General features: G+C 34.1%; 1 protein-coding gene across 5 annotated transcripts in view; it reads left to right on the top strand.

Annotated features, from left to right (window-relative positions):
• MLF1 (myeloid leukemia factor 1) overlaps nt 1–21,496 on the top strand; it is a 35,338-nt gene extending 13,842 nt beyond the window's left edge. The window contains exons 2-8 of one of the 5 annotated variants that reach the window (XM_036904101.2): nt 7,810–7,957; nt 11,407–11,448; nt 14,952–15,035; nt 16,112–16,240; nt 17,926–18,085; nt 19,659–19,797; nt 21,194–21,496. In XM_036904101.2, coding sequence (XP_036759996.2) covers nt 7,810–7,957; nt 11,407–11,448; nt 14,952–15,035; nt 16,112–16,240; nt 17,926–18,085; nt 19,659–19,797; nt 21,194–21,299 — 808 coding nt within the window. In that variant the 3' untranslated portion in view covers nt 21,300–21,496. The remainder of the gene's footprint in view (nt 1–7,809; nt 7,958–11,406; nt 11,449–14,951; nt 15,036–16,111; nt 16,241–17,925; nt 18,086–19,658; nt 19,798–21,193) is intronic. The other 4 variants (XM_036904103.2, XM_036904105.2, XM_036904104.2 and 1 more) reach the window with 4 other exon arrangements.
• Nucleotides 21,497–22,691: the final 1,195 nt, after the last annotated feature.

Here is a 22,691-nt window from a genome sequence, read left to right on the forward strand (position 1 = left end):
TCCCATGCTCTTGGGTAGGAAGAATTAATATTGTCAAAATGGCCATCCTGCCTAACGCAATCTACACATTCAAAGCAATTCCTATCAAAATACCAACAGCATTCGTCAACGAACTGGAACAAATAGTTCTAAAATTCATATGGAACAACAAAAGACACTGAATAGCCAAAGCAATTCTGAGAAGGAAGAATAAAGCAGGGGGGAATCTCACTTCCCAACTTCAAGCTATACTACAAAGCAACAGTGATCAAGACAATTTGGTACTGGCACAAGAACAGACCCATAGACCAGTAGAACAGAATATAGACTCCAGGTATTAACCCAAGCATTTATGGTCAATTAATATATGATAAAGGAGCCATGGACATACAATGGGGAAATGACAGCCTCTTCAGCAGCTGGTATTGGCAAAACTGTACGGCTACATGCAAGAGAATGAAACTGGATCACTGTCTAACCCCATACACAAAAGTAAATTCAAAATGGATCAAAGATCTAAATGTAAGTCATGAAACCATAAAACTCTTAGAAAAAAAATATAGGCAAAAATCTCTTAGACTAATAAATATGAGCAACTTCTTCATGAACATATCTCCCCAGGCAAGGGAAACAAAAGCAAAAGTGAACAAGTGGGACTATATCAAACTGAAAAGCTTCTGAACAGCAAAGGACACCACCAATAGAACAGAAAGGCATGCTAAAGTATGGCAGATCTGATAAAGGGTTGACATCCAAAATATGAAAAGAGCTCACGTACCTCAACAAACAAAAAGCAAATAACCCAATTAAAAAATGGGCAGAGGAGCTGAACAGACACTTCTCCAAAGAAGAAATTCAGATGGCCAACAGGCACATGAAAAGATGCTCCACATTGCTAATCATCAGAGAAATGCAAATTAAAACCACAATGAGATACCACCTCACACCAGTAAGGATCGCCACCATCCAAAAGACAAACAACAACAAATGTTGGCAAGGTTGTGGAGAAAGGGGAACTCTCCTACACTGCTGGTGGGAATGTAAATTAGTTCAACCATTGTGGAAAGCAGTATGGAGGTTCCTCAAAAAACTAAAAATAGAAATACCTTTTGACCTAGGAATTCCAGTCATAGGAATTTACCCTAAGAATGCAGCAGTCCAGTTTGAAAAAGACAGATGCACCCCTATGTTTATCGCAGCACTATTTATAATAGCCAAGAAATGGAAGCAACCTAAGTGTCCATCAGTAGATGAATGGGTAAAGAAGAGGTGGTACATATACACAATGGAATATTATTCAGCCATAAGAAGAAAACAAATCCTACCATTTGCAACAACATGGATGAACGTAGAGGGTATTAGGCTTGGAGAAATAAGCCAGGCAGAGAAAGACAAGTATCAAATTATTTCACTCATCTGTGGAGTATAAGAACAAAGCAAAAAGTGAAGGTTCAAAACAGCAGCAGACTCACAGAGCCCAAGAATGGACTAACAGTTACCAAAGGGAAAGGGACTGTGGAGGATGGGTGGTAAGGGAAAGATAAGGGGGAAAAGGGGCATTATGATTAGCACACATAATGTATGGGGGGGTCACAGGGATGGCAGTATAGCACAGAGAAGACAAGTAGTGATTCTTTAGTATCTTACTACGCTGATGGGCAGTGACTGTAAATGGGGTATGTGGTGGGGACTTGATAATGGAGGGAATCTAGTAACCACAGTGTTCATGTAACTGTATATTCATGATACCAAAATAAAAATAAATAAATGAATAAATAATAGGGGAAATCGAATGCAATGCTCTCTTTCTAGGATTCAACACTCCACTCACTCTAAAGGATAGATCAACCAGACAGAAAATAAGTAAGAAGGCAGATGCATTAAACAACACATTAGAACAAATGGACCTAACAGATATCTACAGAACTCTCCACTCAAAAGCAGCAGGATACACATTCTTCTCAAGTGCACACGGAATGTTTTCAAGAATACGTTTGAATTTACTGAGGCTCCACAAAAAGAGCCTTAGTAAATTCAAAAAGATTTAAATTGTTCCATCCACCTTCTCAGACCACAAAGGTATGAAACTAGAAATAAATTATGTAAAGAAAACAAAAAAATCCCACAAACACATGGAGGCTTAACAACATGCTCCCAAATAACCAATGAATGAATGACCAAATAAAAACAGAGATCAAGCAATATATGGAGACAAATGACAATAATAACTCAACAACGCAAAATCTGTGGGACGCAGTAAAGGTGGTGCTAAGAGGGAAGTATGTTGCAATACAGGCCTACATCAGGAAAGAAGAACAATCTCATATGAACAGTCTAGCCTCACAAAGAAAATAGAAAAAGAAGAACAAATGAGGCCCAAAGCCAGTAGAATAAGGGACATAATAAAGATTAGAGCAGAAATAAATAAAATTGAGAAGAAGAATACAATAGAAAGAATCAGTGAAAGCAGGAGTTTGTTCTTTGAGAAAACAAAATAGATAAACCCCTAGCCAGACTTAGATCAAGAAAATAGAGTCTACACACATAAAAGAATCAGAAGTAAGAAAGGAAAAATCACTATGGACAGCACAGAAATACAAAGAACTATTAGAGAATACTATGAAAAATTATATGCTAACAAACTGGATAACCTTAAAATAATGGATAACTTTCTAGAAAAAATACAACCTTCCAAGGCTGACCCAGAAAGAAACAAAATCTGAACAGACCAATTACTAGCAATGAAATTGAATTGGTAATCAAAAAACTACCTAAGAACAAATCCGGGACCAGATGGCTACACCACTGTATTTTATCAAACATTTACTAAAGAGCTAATACCCATTCTGTTAGAGTTTTCCAAAAAGTAGAAGAGGAGGTAATACTCCCAAATTCATTCTATGAGGCCAGCATCGCTCTAATACCAAAATGGGGCAAAGACACTGCAGAAAAGAAAATCATAGACCAACATCCCTGATGAACATATTTGCAAAAATACTCAAAAAATTTTAACAAACTGAGTTCAAAAATACATCAAAAAGGTCATCCATCATGATCAAGTAGGATTTATTCCAGGGATGCAAGAATGGTACAACATTCGAAAATCCATAAACATCATCCACCACATCAACAAAAAGAACAACAAAAACCACATGATCATCTCCATAGGTGCCAAAAGAGCATTCAACAAAATTCAATATTCATTCATGATAAAAGCTCTCAAAAAATGGATATAGAGGGCAAGTACCTCAACATGATTAAGGCCATATAGGACAAACCCATAGCCAACATCATACTTAACAGCCAGAAGCTGAAAACTTTTCCTTTAAGATTAGAAACAAGACAAGGATGCCCATTCTCTCCACTATTATTCAGCATAGTTCTGGAGGTCCTCACAATGGTAATCAGACAAAATAAATAAATAAAAAGCATCCAGATTAGTAAAGAATAAGTCAAACTGTCACTGTTTGCATATGACATGATATTGTACATAAAATCTCTAAAGAATCCACTCAAAAACTACTATATCTAATATCTGAATTCTGCAAAGTTGCAGGATACAAAATTAATACACAGAAATGTGTTGTATTCCTATACACTAATGATGAACTAGCTGAAAGAGAAACCAGGAAAACAATTCCATTCACAATTGCAACAAAAAGAATAGAATAAAATACCTAGGAATAAACCTAACCAAGGAAGTGAAAGACCTATACCCTGAAAACTACAAGACACTCATGAGAGAAATTAAAGAAGATACCAATGAATGGAAACACATCCCATGCTCATGGATAGGAAGAATTAATATTGTCAAAATGGCCATCCTGCCTAAAGCAATCTACAGATTCAATGCAATCCCTGTCAAAATACCACAGCATTCTTCAATGCACTAGGACAAATGGTTCTAAATTCACAAGGGACTACAAAAGACCCCAAATAGCCAAAGCAATCCTGGGAAGGAAGAATAAAGCTGGGGGGATTATGCTCCCTGACTTCAAGCTCTACTACAAAGCCACAGTAATCAAGATAATTTGGTACTGGTGCAAGAATATACCCATAAACCAATGGAACAGACTAGAAAGCACAGATATAAACCCAAACATGTATGGTAAATTAATATATGATAAAGAAGCCACGGACATACAATGGGGAAATGCCAACTCTCAAAAACTAGTGCTGGCAAAACTGGACAGCTATATGCAAGAGAATGAAACTGGTTTATTGTCTATCCCCATACACAAAAGTAAACTCAAAATGGATCAAATATCCAAATGTAAGAAGTCATGAAACCATAAATCTCTTAGATGACAACATAGATAAAAATCTTCTGAATATAAACATGAACAACTTTTTCCTGAGTGCATCTCCTTGAGCAAGGGAAACAAAAGCAAAAATGTACACATGGCATTACATCAAACTAAAAAGCTTCTGTATAGCAAAGGAAACTATGAATAGAACAAAAAGGCATCCTACAGTATGGGAGAATTTATTTGTAGATGACGTATCCGAGAAGGGATTAACATCCAAAATACATAAAGAACTCACATGGCTCAACACCCAAAAAGCAAATAACCCAATTAAAAAATGGGCGAAGGATATGAAGAGAGAATTCTCCAAAGAAGAAATTCAGATGGCCAACAGGCACATTAAAAGACACTCCACATCACTAATTATCAGAGAAACGCAAATAAAAACCACAATGAGATATCACCTGACACCGGTTAGGATGGCCAGTATAAAAAGGACTAAGAACAACAAATGCTGGCGAGGATGTGGAGAAAGGGGAACCCTCCTACACTGCTGGTGGGAATGTAAGCTAGTTTAACCATTGTGGAAAGCAATATGGAGGTTACTCAAAAAACTAAAAATAGAAATACCTTTTGACCCAGGAATTCCACTCCTAGTAATTTACCCAAAGAATATGATTTCTGAGATTCAAAAAGACATATGCACCCCTGTGTTATCACTATTTACAATAGCCAAGATATGGAAGCAACCCAAGTGTCCATCAGTAGATGAATTGATAAAGAAGAGGTGGTACATATACACAATGGAATACTATTCAACCATAAGAAAGAAACAAATCCCACCATTTGCAACAACATGGATGGAGCTTTGAGGATATGCTCAGTGAAATAAGCCAGGAGGAGAAAGACAAGTACCAGATGATTTCCTTCTTTTGTGGAGTATAACAACAAAGCAAAACTGAAGGAACAAAACAGCAGCAGACTCACAGACTCCAAGATGGGACTAGAGGTTACCAAATGGGAGGGGTGGCAAAGGGCAGGTGGGGATGGAGGGGTATTATGATTGCCACAGATTGTGTGGGTGGTATCATGGGGAAGACAGTGTAGCACAGAGAAGACAAAAAGTGACTCTGTGGCATCTTACTACACTGATCGGCTGTGACTGCAATGGGTATGGGGCGGACACGATAATATGGGTAAATGTAATAACCACATTTTTTTTCTTGTGAAACCTTCATAAGAGTGTATATCAATAATACCTTAATAAAAAAAAAAGAAAATGAAAAGGCAAATCCAAGACTGGGAAAAAATATGTAAGATGTGTATCTGATGAATGTCTTATCTCTAGAATATATAAAAACTCTTACAACTCCTTGGAATAATCAACCTGGCTTTTTAAAAGGGAAAAAATTTGAACACACATTTTATGAAAGAAGATATACAAATAACAAATACAAAATAAAATCCCAGTGAGGTTATTACACCACTACTCAAATGGTTAAAATTAAAAAGACTGACAGTACCAAGTGTCAGCAAGAATGTAGCACCACTGGAACTCTCAGTTCACATTTTTTATAAAGTTAAATAATGCTTACTTTACAAACCTGCAATCCCACTCCTAGTATTTTACCATGTATATTTTATGTATTTTACTAGTTACATTTATTTACTAAAAAGAGAAATGAAACCATACTAGAAACAGTTTTGTTATTACATTGAGATATATACGTACTCTGAGTTATGTACATAGCAATAAAACTAAATGAGCTATGATAAATGGAACAGCATGGATGAATCACAGAATATTATTCTAAGTGAAAGAAGGTAGACAGAAGAGGCAACATAATGTATGATTCCATTATATGAAATTCTGAAAAAGTCCAAACGACTGTGGCAGAAAGCCTGTACCAGCAGTATTTAGGGTTAGAGGGAGGTAATTATCTGCAAAGGAGCAAGAGGAAATTTTGGTGATGGGAATGTTCTACATCTTGATTGTGGTGGTGGTTATGACTGTATACGTTTTTCAAAGTTCATCCATCTATACAATTAAAATGGATGAATTTAACTCTATGTAAGTTATACCTAAACAAAGGTGAATTAAAACTTATTTACCCAAACACAAATCCAGTAAAGTGCTTTACTAATCAATTGCACTTGACGCCTTTTTTTTAACCTCCCAAGTGATATATATATGAATAAATATGAGTTCCCTTGGGACAGGTTTATGCATACAAATACTGCAGAATGTAAAGGAAAAGCTCTTTCTGCCTGGTACTACTGAAAGAGGACAATTTTTGAGCTTCCTCATGATGATATCAAAAGACTGGAATTTATAATTAGAAGGGGAAAGGATGACCTTTGAGGATGAAACTAAGGTGAAGAAGTCTAAAAGGAAGGCAAACTGTGGGGACTCCAATGGACTACACTGTGATAAGGCAATAAAGATTTTTAGATTGAATAGGACTTGGGGTGAATGGTGTATTCAATGTTCAGATTAAGAACATTAATACTTGTGTACATAGGAAAGGGCCTGGAACATGATTATTGCTGTGTTTTTAAATGAAATACATCTTTTTCCATGAAAGATTTAATAATAGAATAATAGGGAGTGCCATTCACACATGAGTTAAGAAGGTAAGAGAAATTAACATTCAATATTTTATCTGGGCTTGTGCTTTGGGCTTTCAGATAACGTGATTTAACCTTAAGAAGGATATGCAATATTATCCTCATTTTACAGCTATGGAAACTTAGGCTCAGAAAAAGAGGCTTAGGTTCTAATTAATTCAGGTACCACAAACACAGAAGGGGAAATACTCCTCAAAGATTGGAAAGGGGCTACTTGAGTTAAAATCAACAAGGATGCATGTCCACAAACACACCTAGAGCCAATGGGAGGTTGTGGGGGACAGGAATTTGCATCTCTTACCTGTTCACTGGTTGGTTGGTAATTTCAGAAAAAGTCTGAGAACCACTATCTTCAGACTTAGGCGATATTTTTCTATGTGGTGACTTCCAGTATTTAAGAGTTCTTAGAAATAAAAGTTAGCCTTATAGAGGAGATCTGTAGTTTTGTGTTTGTCTATTAAAATAATGTATTACACAGCTGTAGTTCTCAATGCTCATATTTCATAAATAAAAAACAAGCCAGCATTCTGTATGAATGCTCATTAACAATTATATTATTGACTATCCAAAGTAGCTTCTACTTGTTAGCAGTGTTTTTTGAAGTCCTTTTACCATTTCCTTTAGTACTGGCTAAAGCTACGTGAGCTGTGTGACTTTGTGCTTATCATTTTTATACAGTAAGGGATAAATAAAGGTGTATTTTTATTATTATACATAAGTGAATTATAGTGAGTAACAAAAGTTTTTGTATTCATGAATTTTTTTATTTATGAAATTTTTCAATTTTTAAATTGTATTTATGAATAATGTCTTTAGGAGATAATTCTGTTCTCCTAAGCTCTTCTTTTGTCTCTTTAACAAGGATATTGGCCCAAAATAATTCTTTATAGTAATTAGCAGCCTACTTAAATCCCAATGCTTACTCTTAAACATGATTTATATACATTTTCAACAGTGATTCTTTTATTGCACACCGAGAAAGTATGCGACAGATGATGAGAAGTTTCTCTGAACCTTTTGGAAGAGACTTGCTCAGCATTTCTGATGGTCGAGGACGAGCTCATAATCATATGGGGCATGATGATGGTGAAAATTCCTTAACTGTGAGTATTTTATTTTAAAATTAGAAAGTCTTGTGGGAATTTAAAGAAGAGTATTAGAGTAGAATAGATCTATGATGATACATTACTAATACTTATGTTATAGAAATAACTAGATGTAAAAGGAGGAAGCTATTGGAAAGGTGAATCCTTTAACAATGAATTGTTAGCTGTATAGAATTGCAGTGTGTCACCAAACCCTTTAATGTTAGGGTTTTCTATCATAAGCCAAACATAAAGCATTATTTTTCATATATGTATATATGGTTTGTTTTCACCTTAGAATTTCCTCCCATATCTTAAATTAGAACAGGCAAGGAAATATCCTTCTTGTCCCATACAGTAATTTTCCCTCCACTTTAAAATAGCAGCCAAAGCTATAGTACAATGCTTTATCTCTATCAAACCAAGAGAAACAATCTTCTGCATGGCTGTGTTGGACTTTTCAGAACTTAAGATTCACTTTTAACTATATTCAAAAGCCTTGCATAACTGCTGTAGATCTTTACAAGTCATGTCTGAGAGCAAAGTTTGAAGATTACAAACATACTCAACTCAAAACAAACCAAACAACCTGGAATATTTACATATCTTACTTTTTTGTTTTTTCTGTTGCTTTTTCAGCCTCAGGAATGACAGTTGTAGGATAACAAATCCACAGGAGTTTCTGTAAATATGAATCTCTGCATTTGAAATGTAGTTATTTAGAAATCAGTAAATATTGAACCAGTCATTTGGGAAACTTCCAGAATGTTTCAGAAAAACATTTTCTCTCCCTTCCTCCCTCCCTCCCTCCCTCCCTCCCTCCCTCCCTTCCTTCCTTCCTTCCTTCCTTCCTCTTCCTTTCTTTCCTTTCTTTATCATTAATATACAGTTACATGAGCAACATTGTGGTTACTAGACTCCCTCCATTATCAAGTCCCCACCACATACCCATTACAGTCACTGTCCATCAGTGCAGAAAAACATTTTTGTATGTTCTGTTTGCAATACTCTTTAACAGAGCAAAATATTTCAAATACATCTAAGAATTTTGATGGATAAAATTACATTTGCCATTTAAGTGAAAATAATCTTCACCTTTTTTTCATATGAATGTTATTCATATCATATATATATGAATATATATATATATACACATATAATTCACATTCCAATTCATTTTCTTTTAATAGTGAATAGTGGTATCATTTTATATATATATAAATTATATATATATATATATATATGATTATTTTTAGGACCATCGATTTCCATAAAAGTCTAAAATTAAGACCAAAGGAGAAATTATCAAAGAGAGCAGAAAAGTCAGATAAGACGTTCTGAAATTTTAGCTTTCTATGAGCACCAAAGTGAAAGAGTAGTGCTATATATAATGTTTTGTATTTATATACACAAATGAATTACTCATAGCTTTTGTGGAAGAAACAAGAAGTGATAATTTTATTCCCGTGTAAGCATAGGAAGGAGATTGGTTTATAATTCAGCTGTGAAGTTCTGATATTTACTATCTGACATTTAAATATCAAGCCATATACATTGTTCTTTAATTACATTATATTGTATCAATTGTCTTAGAAAGCTAACACCAATGCATTTTTTTTTGTTCAAAATTTGCCAACCAAGAGTTTTGAGCATTGTCCTAAAAGTTAAAGAGCAGTAATAATTTTTAAAATACAGGAATTTCCAATCCAATTATAGCAGGTTTTCCAAGGAACATTCAGCCTTTCTTTTAGGCAAAACTCATTTTTTTCCTATACACTGGTGAGCTGTGGCTCTCCTTTTTTCCCCTACAGTGGGATACATTTGACATGTTTATGCCTAAGTATGAAGGACTTTAATAATAGCAAAAGTAATAAATTAATTAAGAAAAAACAAAAACAAACAACAATAACAACAAAAGACCTCTATCCTACCTTGATTTTTCTAAGCAAGTGTTTCATAACTACATGTGAAGGTAGGAACAGAAATTAGAAATTAAATGCAGAAGATGGAAAAGACTGTTAAGTTTTACAAATAGAGCACAGCCAATAAGACAGTAGGCTTTTTGAGCATGCTAGCTGTCCTAGTCTATTCAGACTTTTAATAAAAATTCATCAAAACCTCTCTTTTCATGAAGTTATAAGCTTTTAAATGACTGCTTTGATTGAGCAGTGAGCCATTATGCAGATGCTTTTAAGTATAGTGAATGAAAATCTATATTTCAAATAGATAATTTGATAATTTTTTTCTTCTATTTTGGGCCATTTCTTGATGTTTGTCATCTTTACCAGCCATATCATGAGGGAAGACAGAGATTTCTATAAACATAGGAGAAGCATCAGTTTTGCCATTTTTGGGTATTTATTAGCAGTTTTTCAGTTCATTATTTCTTTATGGGGATATTTTCACCTTTTCCACTTTAGGAGGATCTGTTTTGTTTAAAACTAGATAATCTAATCTGTATGTTTGTTTAATTAGGCAATTTATAATTTAAGATATGACATCTGACCATCCAACATTTAGATTGAGGTGCCAGAGTCAATCTAAAATCCATTTTTCCTTTCACTTAAAAGATACAGAAAAAGGGTTATTAATGCATCCAATACACTTTGGAGACTACTGTTCTAGGCATACAGTATAAGAATATATTATCTGACATAATTTATTATGATTTAACATAAACAAAGTTTTCTCTATTTTTCAACAAAACTTACGCAGGGAGAATATTTTCACTGAATGATGGTAAAACTTTATATATGCCTTTTCAGCCAGAAATTCAAATTTTATAAATTCAACATTTGAAACCGTCAAAAAATAAAATTTTTTAATCTGTGTCTAAAAATTTTTTATTCATCTGTGCCTACTGAGGAATACAATTTGTGAGCCAATAATTTTGATTATTCCATCTATAATTCTCAACATTCTTTTATCTATCAAAGACTCTAAATCTATTTTAAATCTGTGTCTGTATTTCTTATTCCATATATTAGTTTTTGGAGGTGCTCTGTTAATTTTTTTGCCCAATATCCCTACTAGTCTTTTGAACTATTAATTAATGTACATAATTTTTATTTTTCATTGGTCACAAACAGGATTAACTGATGTTTAAAAATGCAGAATAGTTGAGTAAAGGAAAGATGGTATCATCATTGTGCCTTATGTTTTAATTAATTTTGGTGTGATTTGCATTTTGAGAAATGTTTGCCTTAATCTATAGTAAGTACTTATTTTTCAACTGCCTTTAATAAATACTAAAACAGTCATATTTAAAACTGATATATGGCCTCCATATTTTCCTGTCAGGCTCTATAATGAATTATAAGCAAATTTTAAAAATATATGTTCAATTCTTTTTTGATTAAAAGATTCTGTAATTTTGTTAGCTCTTAACTATGTGATTTTTCAGTTCATTTCTTTTTTAGGGATTGTCATATAATATAACCAAAACTAATTGGATTTTTTTTTTCTAGGCAGTGAATTCTCTTGTGCCTTCTGGCAGTTTGGGTGGTATGGTTTGTATCAGGAGACACAAACCATTTCAGCAGTATTTCCTGACAAATATATATTTTTCATTAACTCAAACTGAATTGGAATGCAGTCTCACTTTCATAATGGCTTTTTAATATTTGTACTGAAAACCTATTGCATGTTATTAAATTTATTTTAGAGTATTTAGGCATGTGTTTTCTGAAGTCATATCAACATATATAAAAGCAGTCTTCAAAAAGAAAAAGTACATTTTAATAGCTGAATATTCATTTGATTTCTAAAAGAGATCCCCATAGTTGTGTTTGAAAGTTGGAGACTTCACATGCTTATGATGACTTTCCAAAAGGTGAAAAAGCACCAAACGGTAGACAGGACATTTGAAAAAGCTCAGATCCACTGCTTTCTCTAGGACTCTGTCGTCAGTTTGTTGATGCTGCTTTTCCTTTTCCTTGTCCAAGTATGGCTACTCGGCAATCAGCTTTTCTCCCCACTGTTTCTTTTAGCTTTGGATCTGTTTTCTGTGATACTAGTTTGTAACACTGTAAGGCAATCTGAGGAGTAGCAGAGAACAAATAGCATGTCTTTGGAACATTTCCTATGGGTGCATCTACACTCTCATGAAAAAATTTATTTGTATTCTCTCGTGCTAGATTTCAACCACTTATCTCCATAAGGTTAGACATAACATTTGCCCTTCCTGACCAGAGTTTTTAGTGGAACAAATGACTAAGAAAAAAAGCAATTACAGCAGAGTTATTAGTAAAATGATCAGGAAGTTCTGCATGCTGCAAGAGCACAGATAGAAAAAGCCTATAACTCAGACCTTTTGGGGTGGTGGTGGGGAGGTCAATCAGAAAAGACTTCCTGAGCCTTAAGGATTAATAGGAGTTGGCCAGGAAAAGCAGGGAGGGGAGGAGAAGAGTATTCACCACAGAGGAAATGGCATGTGCAAAGATCTGGAGGTTTGGATCTCAAAGATATTTAGAATCACTTAGCTCTAGAATATGAATTGGAAGATAGATATAGATGAGGACAGAGGCAACCAGGGACTTCCTTGGGCCCTGGTAAGGACTGTGGACATGATCTTAAGAGCAGGAGAAGCAGTTGATGAATTTTCATCAAAATATAGTAATAGAGTCAGGTTCTCATCTTCAAAGATTATTATGCCTACAGAGGGGAGAGAGATTAGAAGGGTGACTGGAGGGAGGCCAGGAGCCTGTTAAAGTGTTCTGGGAAGTATTGATGATTACTTCTACTTGGATAATGGCTGTGGCGATAAAGAAATAATCTCATCTGAGAGAAAATGAAAGAGATGAATGATAGAGCTTGGTGATTGACTAGATTGAAGGAACAAAAGAAAGGAAGAGGGAAAGTATTACGCTCATTCTTCTGGCGAGAGAAATAGAGAAATTAGGTAGATAGGAATGCCACTGAGCTAAGGAGTGGCACTGATGCAGCAGATGGGAGGGCAGGCTGGTCAAAAATATTATTTTAGTGTGGGGTGTTTTGCATTTGAGGCATCTTTGGCTGTCCAGGTGGATTTATCTAGTAAACCTTTGGATACATGGGTTTCAACTGAGCTAGAGATAATTTGTTCATTCAGCAAATATTTATTGAGCTCTCTCCTATGTGCCTTGGAGGGGCACTTTTAAATTACTTTCAAAGTGTTGGAAATACAGTAGTGAATAAGACAGAGAAGATAGTACCTTCACAGAGGTTATTTTTGTAGAGTGGGAAGACAATAAACAATAGAATAATTTCAGATAATCAGAGTACTTCAGAGTACTCTAAAGGAGATGCAGCACAGTAATGATGTAGGGACAGATGGGAGGTGAGGCAGAGATTAGATTAGACAGGTGACCTTTTTACTTGAATGATAAACTATGCCAAGAGTTAGGAGAAAGCATTCAGGACAGAGAGAAGAGCATGTGTCCAAAGTTCCTGAAGGCCTTTAATGCCCACTGGAATCCCAGCTCTAATTTGTACCCCCACTTTTTGTTACTCCATGGTGGTTAGGCCACCCCATAGCAAGTACAGATACATCTTTTGATCGCTGTTTTGACAGTGAATTGAAGGGTGGAATATATCCAAATATCCTATCTCCTCTTCTTCTCTTTCCTAGGGCTAGTCCTTCCATATCTCATGAATTGTCTCTTATACAGCCTTGATTCTCCACTAGCATTGAAACAAAATATTCAGAATAGTTCCTGAATTGTGTTGAATTTCTGCAATGCACATTAATTTTACTGCAGTCTCTTTGTACCCAAAGATGTATCAGTATATTCTAAATACCTTTGTTGTTCCCGACTGTGTCAAACACAGGCTCTAGAGAGGAATTTGGTTTTCCCATCTATTTCCCATTGTTTCTAGCAATAAAAACCCAATAGAAGGCAGAGACATAAACAGGCCTTTGATAATTCTTTATTGAGCACCACATTGGCACACAGCAAAAGAATCCCCAGAAGGATTGAATCCCAGCCATGACCCACAGTGCCTTCCAGGATTCAAAAGACTTCTCCTGCTTAAGCAGAGGAGTTCCTTGAAGCAAACACTCCATTTTATAATAATGATGATGTACTGGGTGACACACAAGAATGTGTGCTTCGCTTTTTAATTTCTGATAAGTGTTCCAGTGATAAAAGTAAAATAAATAGATTTTTCTAGAGCAGAGTTTCTCAGCCTTGACACTACTGACATTTTGGGGCCTGATAATTCTTGTTCTGAGGGGCTGTCCTACACTTTGTAGGATGTTTAGCCTGATCGCTAGCCTCTACCTACCACATGCCAGTTTTACACCCTCCTCAACTGTAACAAACAAAAATGTGTATTATTGCCAGATGTCCCCTGGGAGTCAAAAACACTCTTGGTTGAGAAACCACTGTTCTAGAGAAATTCTTAACTGTTCCTTTAAAGGAGCATACCTCATGCTTCAAGAGTATGCCCTACTCAACTTTCAGTGGGGGCAGCAAACTCAAGGCCTATTAGTAGAGTGAATTAACCTCTATTGCTTAGATGCTTCCCATGATGAAAAGGAGGGTTGGCTACTCCAGAGGGGGCCATATGGTACTGGTGGAGATGACACTGGTCTCTTATACCCAAGTTTTATTTACTTGCATAGTGGGGTATTGAGAGCCCAGAATTGCAGCCCAGAAAACACTATTCAGTATTTTAAACACTAATCAAATTATGTTTTAAGAAAGTTGACGAGTGATATGTGTGTGTATATTTCTGTGTTCATGCATGTACATATGTGTGCATATATACACATGTATGTATGCCTATATTTATAGTGTTACAACTCCCTAATCATTTATATGTCGACTGCTTGTGTTTTTGTGTATGCTTCAGTTTTTCCTTTAACAAATCACTTTCACTGTATAGTTCTTAAATTATCTTTTCCTGTTTGATTACTGCATGAGATACCACTGCAAAATTGAGAAAAAAAATTTTCAGCTCTTTGGGAAGGTTGACTTGCTTCTTTTATGTTGTACTTGTAGTTAATAACATACTTCCTAAAATCCTGTAGCATACAGATGTCAACCCTTTTCAGGCAATGGACCGAATGATGTTAAATATGCGAAACAGTATGCAGGAATTACAGAGAAACTTTGTAAGTACAAAAAAAGTGATGAAAACATTTGTTTTCAGTTATTGGTAATCCTCTATTATAGTGTCTTTCAAACTTTTTTTAACCACAGTCCACAGTGGTTAAAAGTATATATCTTATATCATGACCCAGTACATGCTTTTTACTGTATAAATATACCTGAAACAAAAATTCATGAGAAAATGATTGTGTAATTTACAGTGTGTGCTGGTATTTTCTATCTGACTTCATAGTTCAAAAATCCTGGTCACAACCCACCAAACTGATTTCATAACTAGAGTTTGAAAAATAGCATTAACTTTCAAATTAAGAAAAACTAAACCTCAAAAACATTTGTTCTGCTGAAGGTCACTATTATAAATGAATGTTTTATATGAATTTAATCATTTATAACTTGTCAACCCAAAAGGATTGGGAGCATCTAAGAAATTACATTTTTAGGGTGTAAAAAAAAACCGATGAAAATAAAAATGTCAGGAATGATGTTTAGGCATTGTATAGTCCAAATACTTATAAACTAGTACTAATATTTTTATTTTTTACTTACAATATTAACATTAAAATAATAACTTGATTCAGTTTGAAGAAGCCATGTATTATTTTTGTCATCCAGTTTGTAATCTAAGGATCATTTCAGAATGTCCAAATTTAGGAACTTATTAATGATTTTAGTAATGTAACAATCTGGTACCCACAGGAGGTATAAACTTCTTGGTGTATGGCTGATTGGCTCCACAGTGGCAAAGTTGCACACAGGGGTCAACCCCTGACTGAAAAAGTACCACAAGCTTCAGGGCACAGCATCTGTATTTAAATCTAAGGCACAAATCTTTGATCCCCAAGACTTAAGCATCTCTGAGTGAAATCTCTTGTTTTTCCTCCCAGGGAGAGTGGGGATTGGTCCCTAAAATGGAAGGAGGTTAGGGCCCTCCTGGGGGTGCCATTTGGACACCTTATACTGGAAGGATAGTATCCTTAGTAGAACCTCTAGCTAGTGTTGTTGCTTATTTGAATCCTCTGACATTAAATCTTCATATTTGACTAAACTCCCTGGATTTACAATTTATATTTACCTCTAGGATCACCTTTCAATGGATCCAAATGGACATTCATTTAGTTCTTCTTCAGTTATGACTTATTCCAAAGTAGGAGATGAACCACCAAAGGTTTTCCAGGCCTCGACTCAAACCCGTAGGGCTCCAGGAGGAGTAAGTATTTTCTGAACATTCTTGGAGCTTAAAAAAGTTGTGAAATGATACATTATCTGTATCAAATTTGATCTGATACTATGTGGGTAGGGGAGAAGATAACAAGTCACTGTGAAAAGCAGTAAAGCTTACTGTATTTACTTAGTTTCAGACATTTTTTGAGACTCCTACCCCCATCCCAGGTTCCTTTTTTCATGTAAATATCTATTTATGTTTGTTACCTTTATTGTTACCTTGTTGACAAGGTAAGTAGACACTAAAGTATTTCATGAAATACCTGTCTACTTTTATATTTGTAGTAAAGTTTTTAATTAATATTTTTAAACTCATGGACCATTTCAAGTGTACAGAAAGGATATAAAGAATAATATAATAAATACCTAAGTTCCATCCAACCAGTTTAACCAAATCATAACATTCTTCTCTATTTACTTTAAGTTGCCTCTTGCTTTGCTTTGTTTTAAGCAAAAATGTTACTGACACAGTTAAAGCTTCCACCACACCTCTCTGCTTGGTTCCTTTTCTCTTTTACTCCATCCCCTAAAGTGAACCATTTTCCTATATATAGAACTTACCATTCTCATGTATGTTTTTATAATTTTATTACCTACGTATGCTGCATAAACAATGTAATGGATTATTTTACAAGTTTCTAAACAGTATAAATGGCTTCATGTTCCATGTGTCATCTGCAACTTGACTTTGCTCAAAAATATGCTTCTGAGATTTATTCAAATTGATGTGTGTAGCTCTGTATTCTTTAACTTATATATAATATCAAAATATGAATATACCACAGTGTTCTATTTTCTATTGGTAAAATTTAGGTGTTTCTAATATTTTACTTACTCATCCTTATACATGTCTCCTTGTGCAAAGGGTCTAAGAATGATATTGTGAGGTTTTAGGTGTGTGTCTTTATCTAGAAATTACCAAGTTACTATCACATAGTGATGGAAACAGCTCCCACAAATTCTGGTATGAGAGTTCCTATTTCTCCACTTCCTTGTTAGTACTTACAGTAAAAAAAAATGAGGTTTGCCTGTGTAATGGGTATGAGTAGTTCATTTTTTAGTTCTTACATATCAAAACATACTTTTTAATAATGTTCTTGCCATAGTACAGCTAATTCATCTCAGACATTTTAATTTTAACTTGCTATACATGATATCTTACCTGTACACAGAATGTAACTGTAGTAGTCCCACAGCAAGCCATGCTGATAGTCATGGCTGTCATAAATATTCTAGTAACCCAGAAAGTTGGGAGGTGGGAGCCGTGATATTCAAGCCCATCAACATGAACTGCTGACTAGTTAGTTGCCCTTACTTACAGGATTGCTAGTGGCACTCCCAACTATTACATTTTCAAAGACAGTGTTGAAGGAACTAAGTTTTATTACAAGAATTGTTATTCTTTATTTTAATGTCTGATTATAATTTGGAAAAAGGTTAAACGGTATTTGTTCTGTTTTTCCCAGACACTTTAATTATAAGCAGTTAAGGAAACATCAGAGAACTGTTACTACAGTTTTACTGCCAAGTTAGTAGTAGGATTAAGTACTTGTTATTTTTAAAACAGTAGATATATGATCTTAACTTCTATATGTAAACAGGCCCCGAGGAGTTTAGAATTATATCCATTCTATATTTAAATAATTACTAGTTTTTGTTTTCCTTTTGCAGATAAAGGAAACTAGGAGAGCACTAAGAGATTCTGACAGTGGACTAGAAAAAATGGCTATTGGTCATCATCTCCATGACCGAGCTCATGTCGTTAAAAAGTCAAAGAACAAGAAGACTGGAGATGAAGAGGTCAATCAAGAGTTCATCAATATGAACGAATGTAAGTAATTACAGAGAATAGCATTCTTCCTCTTAAAGTTAAAATAGCAACTGTACTAGTAGAATTTGATGAATATTTTTTGTAGAAACATTTCGTAAAATGTTTTGAGATAGTTTATGAATAATATGTGTAAGGAATACCTTATCAAAGTAATAAAGTTGTAGTTCACTGTTTCACAGTAAATCTGTTTTTTATAGGATTTTTGGTAATGTTGAGTATCATTTTTTTCTTTTATACTTGGAAAATGGAAAATTTGAATTGTTATTTACTGTCAAGACAAAATGAATTTTTTAATATTTCTGATTATCAAAGAAGTATATTTGAAACATAAAAAAAGCAGAAAATTTTAAAGTTAGCCATAACCCGAACCCAAAATACTATATGTTTTAGTGTATTTCTTCCTAATCATTTTATGCATATATAAACACTCATACTGTTTTCAAAATTAGTATTTTACTATCTAGTTTATATTGTGCTTATTTTGATTCACCATAATAACTGTGAATAGTCATCTATGATGTTATTTTCAAAAACATTCTAAATGGCTACCTAACAATTTTATCATGAATAGGCCATAGTTTATTTAAATCATTCTGAATTGTTGGGTACTTAAGCTTTTGAATAGAAAATATCTTAATTTCTGGCACTGTTAGATAATATAACATGCATACATCAAACAAATCTTTCCATTTTCTACATTTTATATTCATTCTTCAATGCATTTAAGTCCTTGCATTGTCCGAACTCTTCTCATTATATTTTAAAGCTATTTTCAAGAAGTATTTTTTTCAGAAAGTATTTTGAATAAAAATATTTTATTGTAGTAAAAGGTTTAAATTATTATGTCATTTTTGAAAAAGAAATTATCTTAAGGTTGGAGTTTGATCAAGTTATTCTCAGGCAATGAGAATAATTTGATCAAAGCTACATCATCTTATTAATTTTAACCTTTAATTTTGTCATATCTAATATATATATAGAATACTTCACAATAATTAACCTGTAGGAGAAAAAAGTTAGTAAACGAACACATTATTATAAAAGCAACCTGAAAGAATAAGTATTAACATTTACCTATTGTCATTATTATGAAAGTTACATTTCCTACTTCATAAGAACATAAATTGACAGTGGAGATGAATAACCTGTTTTAGGAAAATGACAACAGAAGCTTGTGAGGCCAAGTTATGTAGGAACATGGTGAGGTTAACAGGAAGACCTAGCTACAGAAGGAGTGTCCAAATGCAGAGGAAAAGCATGGTCACCACAAGGTAACCCAGGAAGAAAGACTAAGTCACTGTGATTGAACCAAGGGGTCCATTTGGTAGAATAATCTGATGTCCAAGCAGATGCGTGGAAAAGCAGATTATCAACAATCAAATTATCAGTAGGAATAGGAGAATAACAAACTGAAAAGGAAATATTACCTTGAGTCAGAGACCTTTGTATTTAAAGTTATTTCCTGCCTCTATCTTGAGGTTAGGTCGATAGAAACACCAGGCTAGAATGAAGTATAAGGGGATCAAAGGTAATTACCTTACTACTTACCTTTTTATTTTGATATTTAATGTAGGTGATGCTCATGCTTTTGATGATGAGTGGCAAAGTGAGGTTTTGAAGTACAAACCAGGAGGACAACGGCGCAATCTAGAAAACACCAGGATGCGAAGTGTTGGTCTTGAGAACTCAGGATCCCGAGAACTTAAAAGAAGGTAAAAGTTACTTGTAAAACAAGTTGTGTTTTTTAAAGCAGAATTAGAAGAAAGGTTATGTAATTTTACCTTTGTTGTCAGGAAGTTTTGTTTAATTTATATAATAATTTTACATTATATCTGAGTATTCCACACACATTTAAATCTGTATCTAAAAACCATTAAGATTTTAGGATTGTATGATTAGTAGCTCCCTAGCAAATTATGTTTCAGAAGACAGGGCTAAGCTCCTCCAAAGGGAAAGTGATATACTCTAAGGCAGTTATTCTTGGGAACAAATTATAATCTGGACATAGTAGGGACCCTACATTTCATACCAGGTAAAGATATCTAGAGATATGATAGAGAGGGTCTGTACCTGAAAGGCTTAACAAAACTTCCCTAACAAGTCAAAATTCAGTATTTAGTGGCAAAAGCATTTTTAAACACTTGTATAGTATATAACAACATCTGTATTAGATATTTTGGGAGAATTTTGCTAAACTTTAGCCGCCTTTACCTTTTGGCATAGCAGTGAAATATAAATGTACTGAAACCACCCCTTAAAGTGTATAGAGATTTTTACACAGTGTACATTCTAGAGTTACAATTTAATTTGGTTCTTTGGGGAAAAAATTGAAAACAATATCTAATTCCTATTGAAAATACACTAAGACAGAGAGAGGGCTCACCAAGGCCTTAAACCAGAAATCTGCTTGAGGCTGTAAGAGAGTGGAGAATTGCTGCAGAAGGTGGAAGGCTTCACAGATCCAGCGGTGGACAAGTGGGCATCAAGTAAATCAGAAGCCTTGTGCACAATTTCACGTGCTAGCATCTTTTATCTAATATCTTCTATAGAAAACTTGCTCCCTTAATAATTTTAGATAATATGTACAAGTGCTAAGTTTGACTGTGAAATCCAGGTCCCACTTAGAGAAAGCATGTTCTTTATAGATGATCTATCATCTAGGGCTTTGTCAGTGGCATTTCTATAAGCTAGCACTGCTAACAGAACTTTCTGAAATGATTTTCTGCAGTGATGAAAATGTTATGTATCTGTCCTGTCCAATATGGGGGCCACATGAGGCTATTGACTCACATTTGAAATGTGCTCATGCAACTGAAAAACTGAATTTTACATTTTTAAGTTGTAATTAATTCAAATATAAATGATGTGGCTAGTGGGTACCACATTGGACAGCATTGTCAAGCCATTAACAGTTAAATCTATCTCAGAAAAGCAGTTGTTGCTCTTTTAAATATTAAGTGGAATAGCAAGCCATATGTTTTTCAAGCTGTCAAGGAATATTTGAGACAAAACTACCCTTAAATTATGGTGATTTTTACTAAGTTCATATTTATTTATAAACCATTGACCATTTAAAAAATGTCATTAGTGTCTATGTATATTTCTCAGGGAGAAACCTCATCAAAGTCCAGCCACTGAATGTGGAAGAAGATCAGATGTCTTTGTGGACAAACTGAACATCAAAGGATCACCTGTGAAAATCAACAAAAAATAAAAAGCCTTGCATGTGATTAGTTTTGGTTGTTTTAACAGAGAAAGTAATGGTGCTGGGTAATATATATACGACCAATCTCTTGTTAAATCAGTACTGTACTTAGCAACTTTCTTCTGATATTCAAATGTTCTTGAAAGTGCTAGCTTTATATTGTCCCTATTTTTTAGAAATAAAACTTTTGATTTTCACCAATGCAAGTAAGTTGTTAAAACATTTTATAAAACTCTTCATTTAAAACATTAAGCTTTAAAGCTCACATGCTGATTTTGACTTCCCAACTATTTTCCTATTGACTGTGTATTTTATATATTCAAGATTGAATGTAGAGCTAGTTCTATTATATATAATTAGTTACAAGAAAATAAAATGTTATAGAATAGTCTTAATTTTCACTAACACTATACTAAGTGACTGATACTAATAAAGGTTAAAATTATTCATCTCAGATTTTGTGTTATGTAGCCAGCTAGATTAAGGACTAAATAGCAAAACTATACTAATATTGTTTTATGATAAGTTAATCATTTTGATAAAGAGATTTTAAATTGCTAATATAAACAAATTTTCTTCTTATAACTTCTTTATACAGTTTATTACTCTTCTTTGTTCTATATTACATTCCTAACATTCATCAGACTTTACACTCACCTTTCTCTTAAATGACATAAGGTAGCATATTTCTGCTCCTTTCCCACAGACAGCTTAATCTATCTCCATGGCTAACACTCTAAAGTTGGATTGCCCGTGGAGAAATTCTGCTCAGCCTTTTTGTGACATTTAGAAAAATGCATTTAGTATTCAGCAAACCTTAGGCAGATGATGTGTGTATCTGAGCAAGGTACTTAATGATTCGATTGTTCCCTTTTATACCATTTAAAAATTCAGCTCTAGTTTTTTTATTCTAGAATTCAAGCATTAACCTGTTTTTATAAAAGTTAGGTTTGAAGTGTATGAGAATATAAAATCTTAACTCTTCAGTCTTTGTTGTTTCAAGGAGGGAAAACAAACTCTACTATCATTCTATAATCCTAATATCTATTTTAACTTTGAAAGTAGAATTATGTGATTGTGCTTATACTTTTCTAATTTTCTATATCATATCGTGTTTATTTTACTAGTCAGCATGTCAGGCCTTTTGTCACTAAAATAAGATACTAAGATACATATGTCTCAGTACATTTTTACAATAGACAGTAACTGGGCATGTATTAAAGATGTTAAAATTTTCCTCTTATGCACACTTTAGTATATACTAATAACATACTATAGCATGTTGGAAGTTGTCATAAGGCATAAATGCTAAAAAACACTTTTAAAAGTTCACTTGATAGAGCAAATCCCAACAGAACTCTAAATATTCCTTCTGCCTAATGTTACACGGATAACTTGAAT

The sequence above is a fragment of the Manis pentadactyla genome, chromosome 1, assembly GCF_030020395.1.
Source record: "Manis pentadactyla isolate mManPen7 chromosome 1, mManPen7.hap1, whole genome shotgun sequence".
Taxonomy (NCBI): domain Eukaryota; kingdom Metazoa; phylum Chordata; class Mammalia; order Pholidota; family Manidae; genus Manis; species Manis pentadactyla.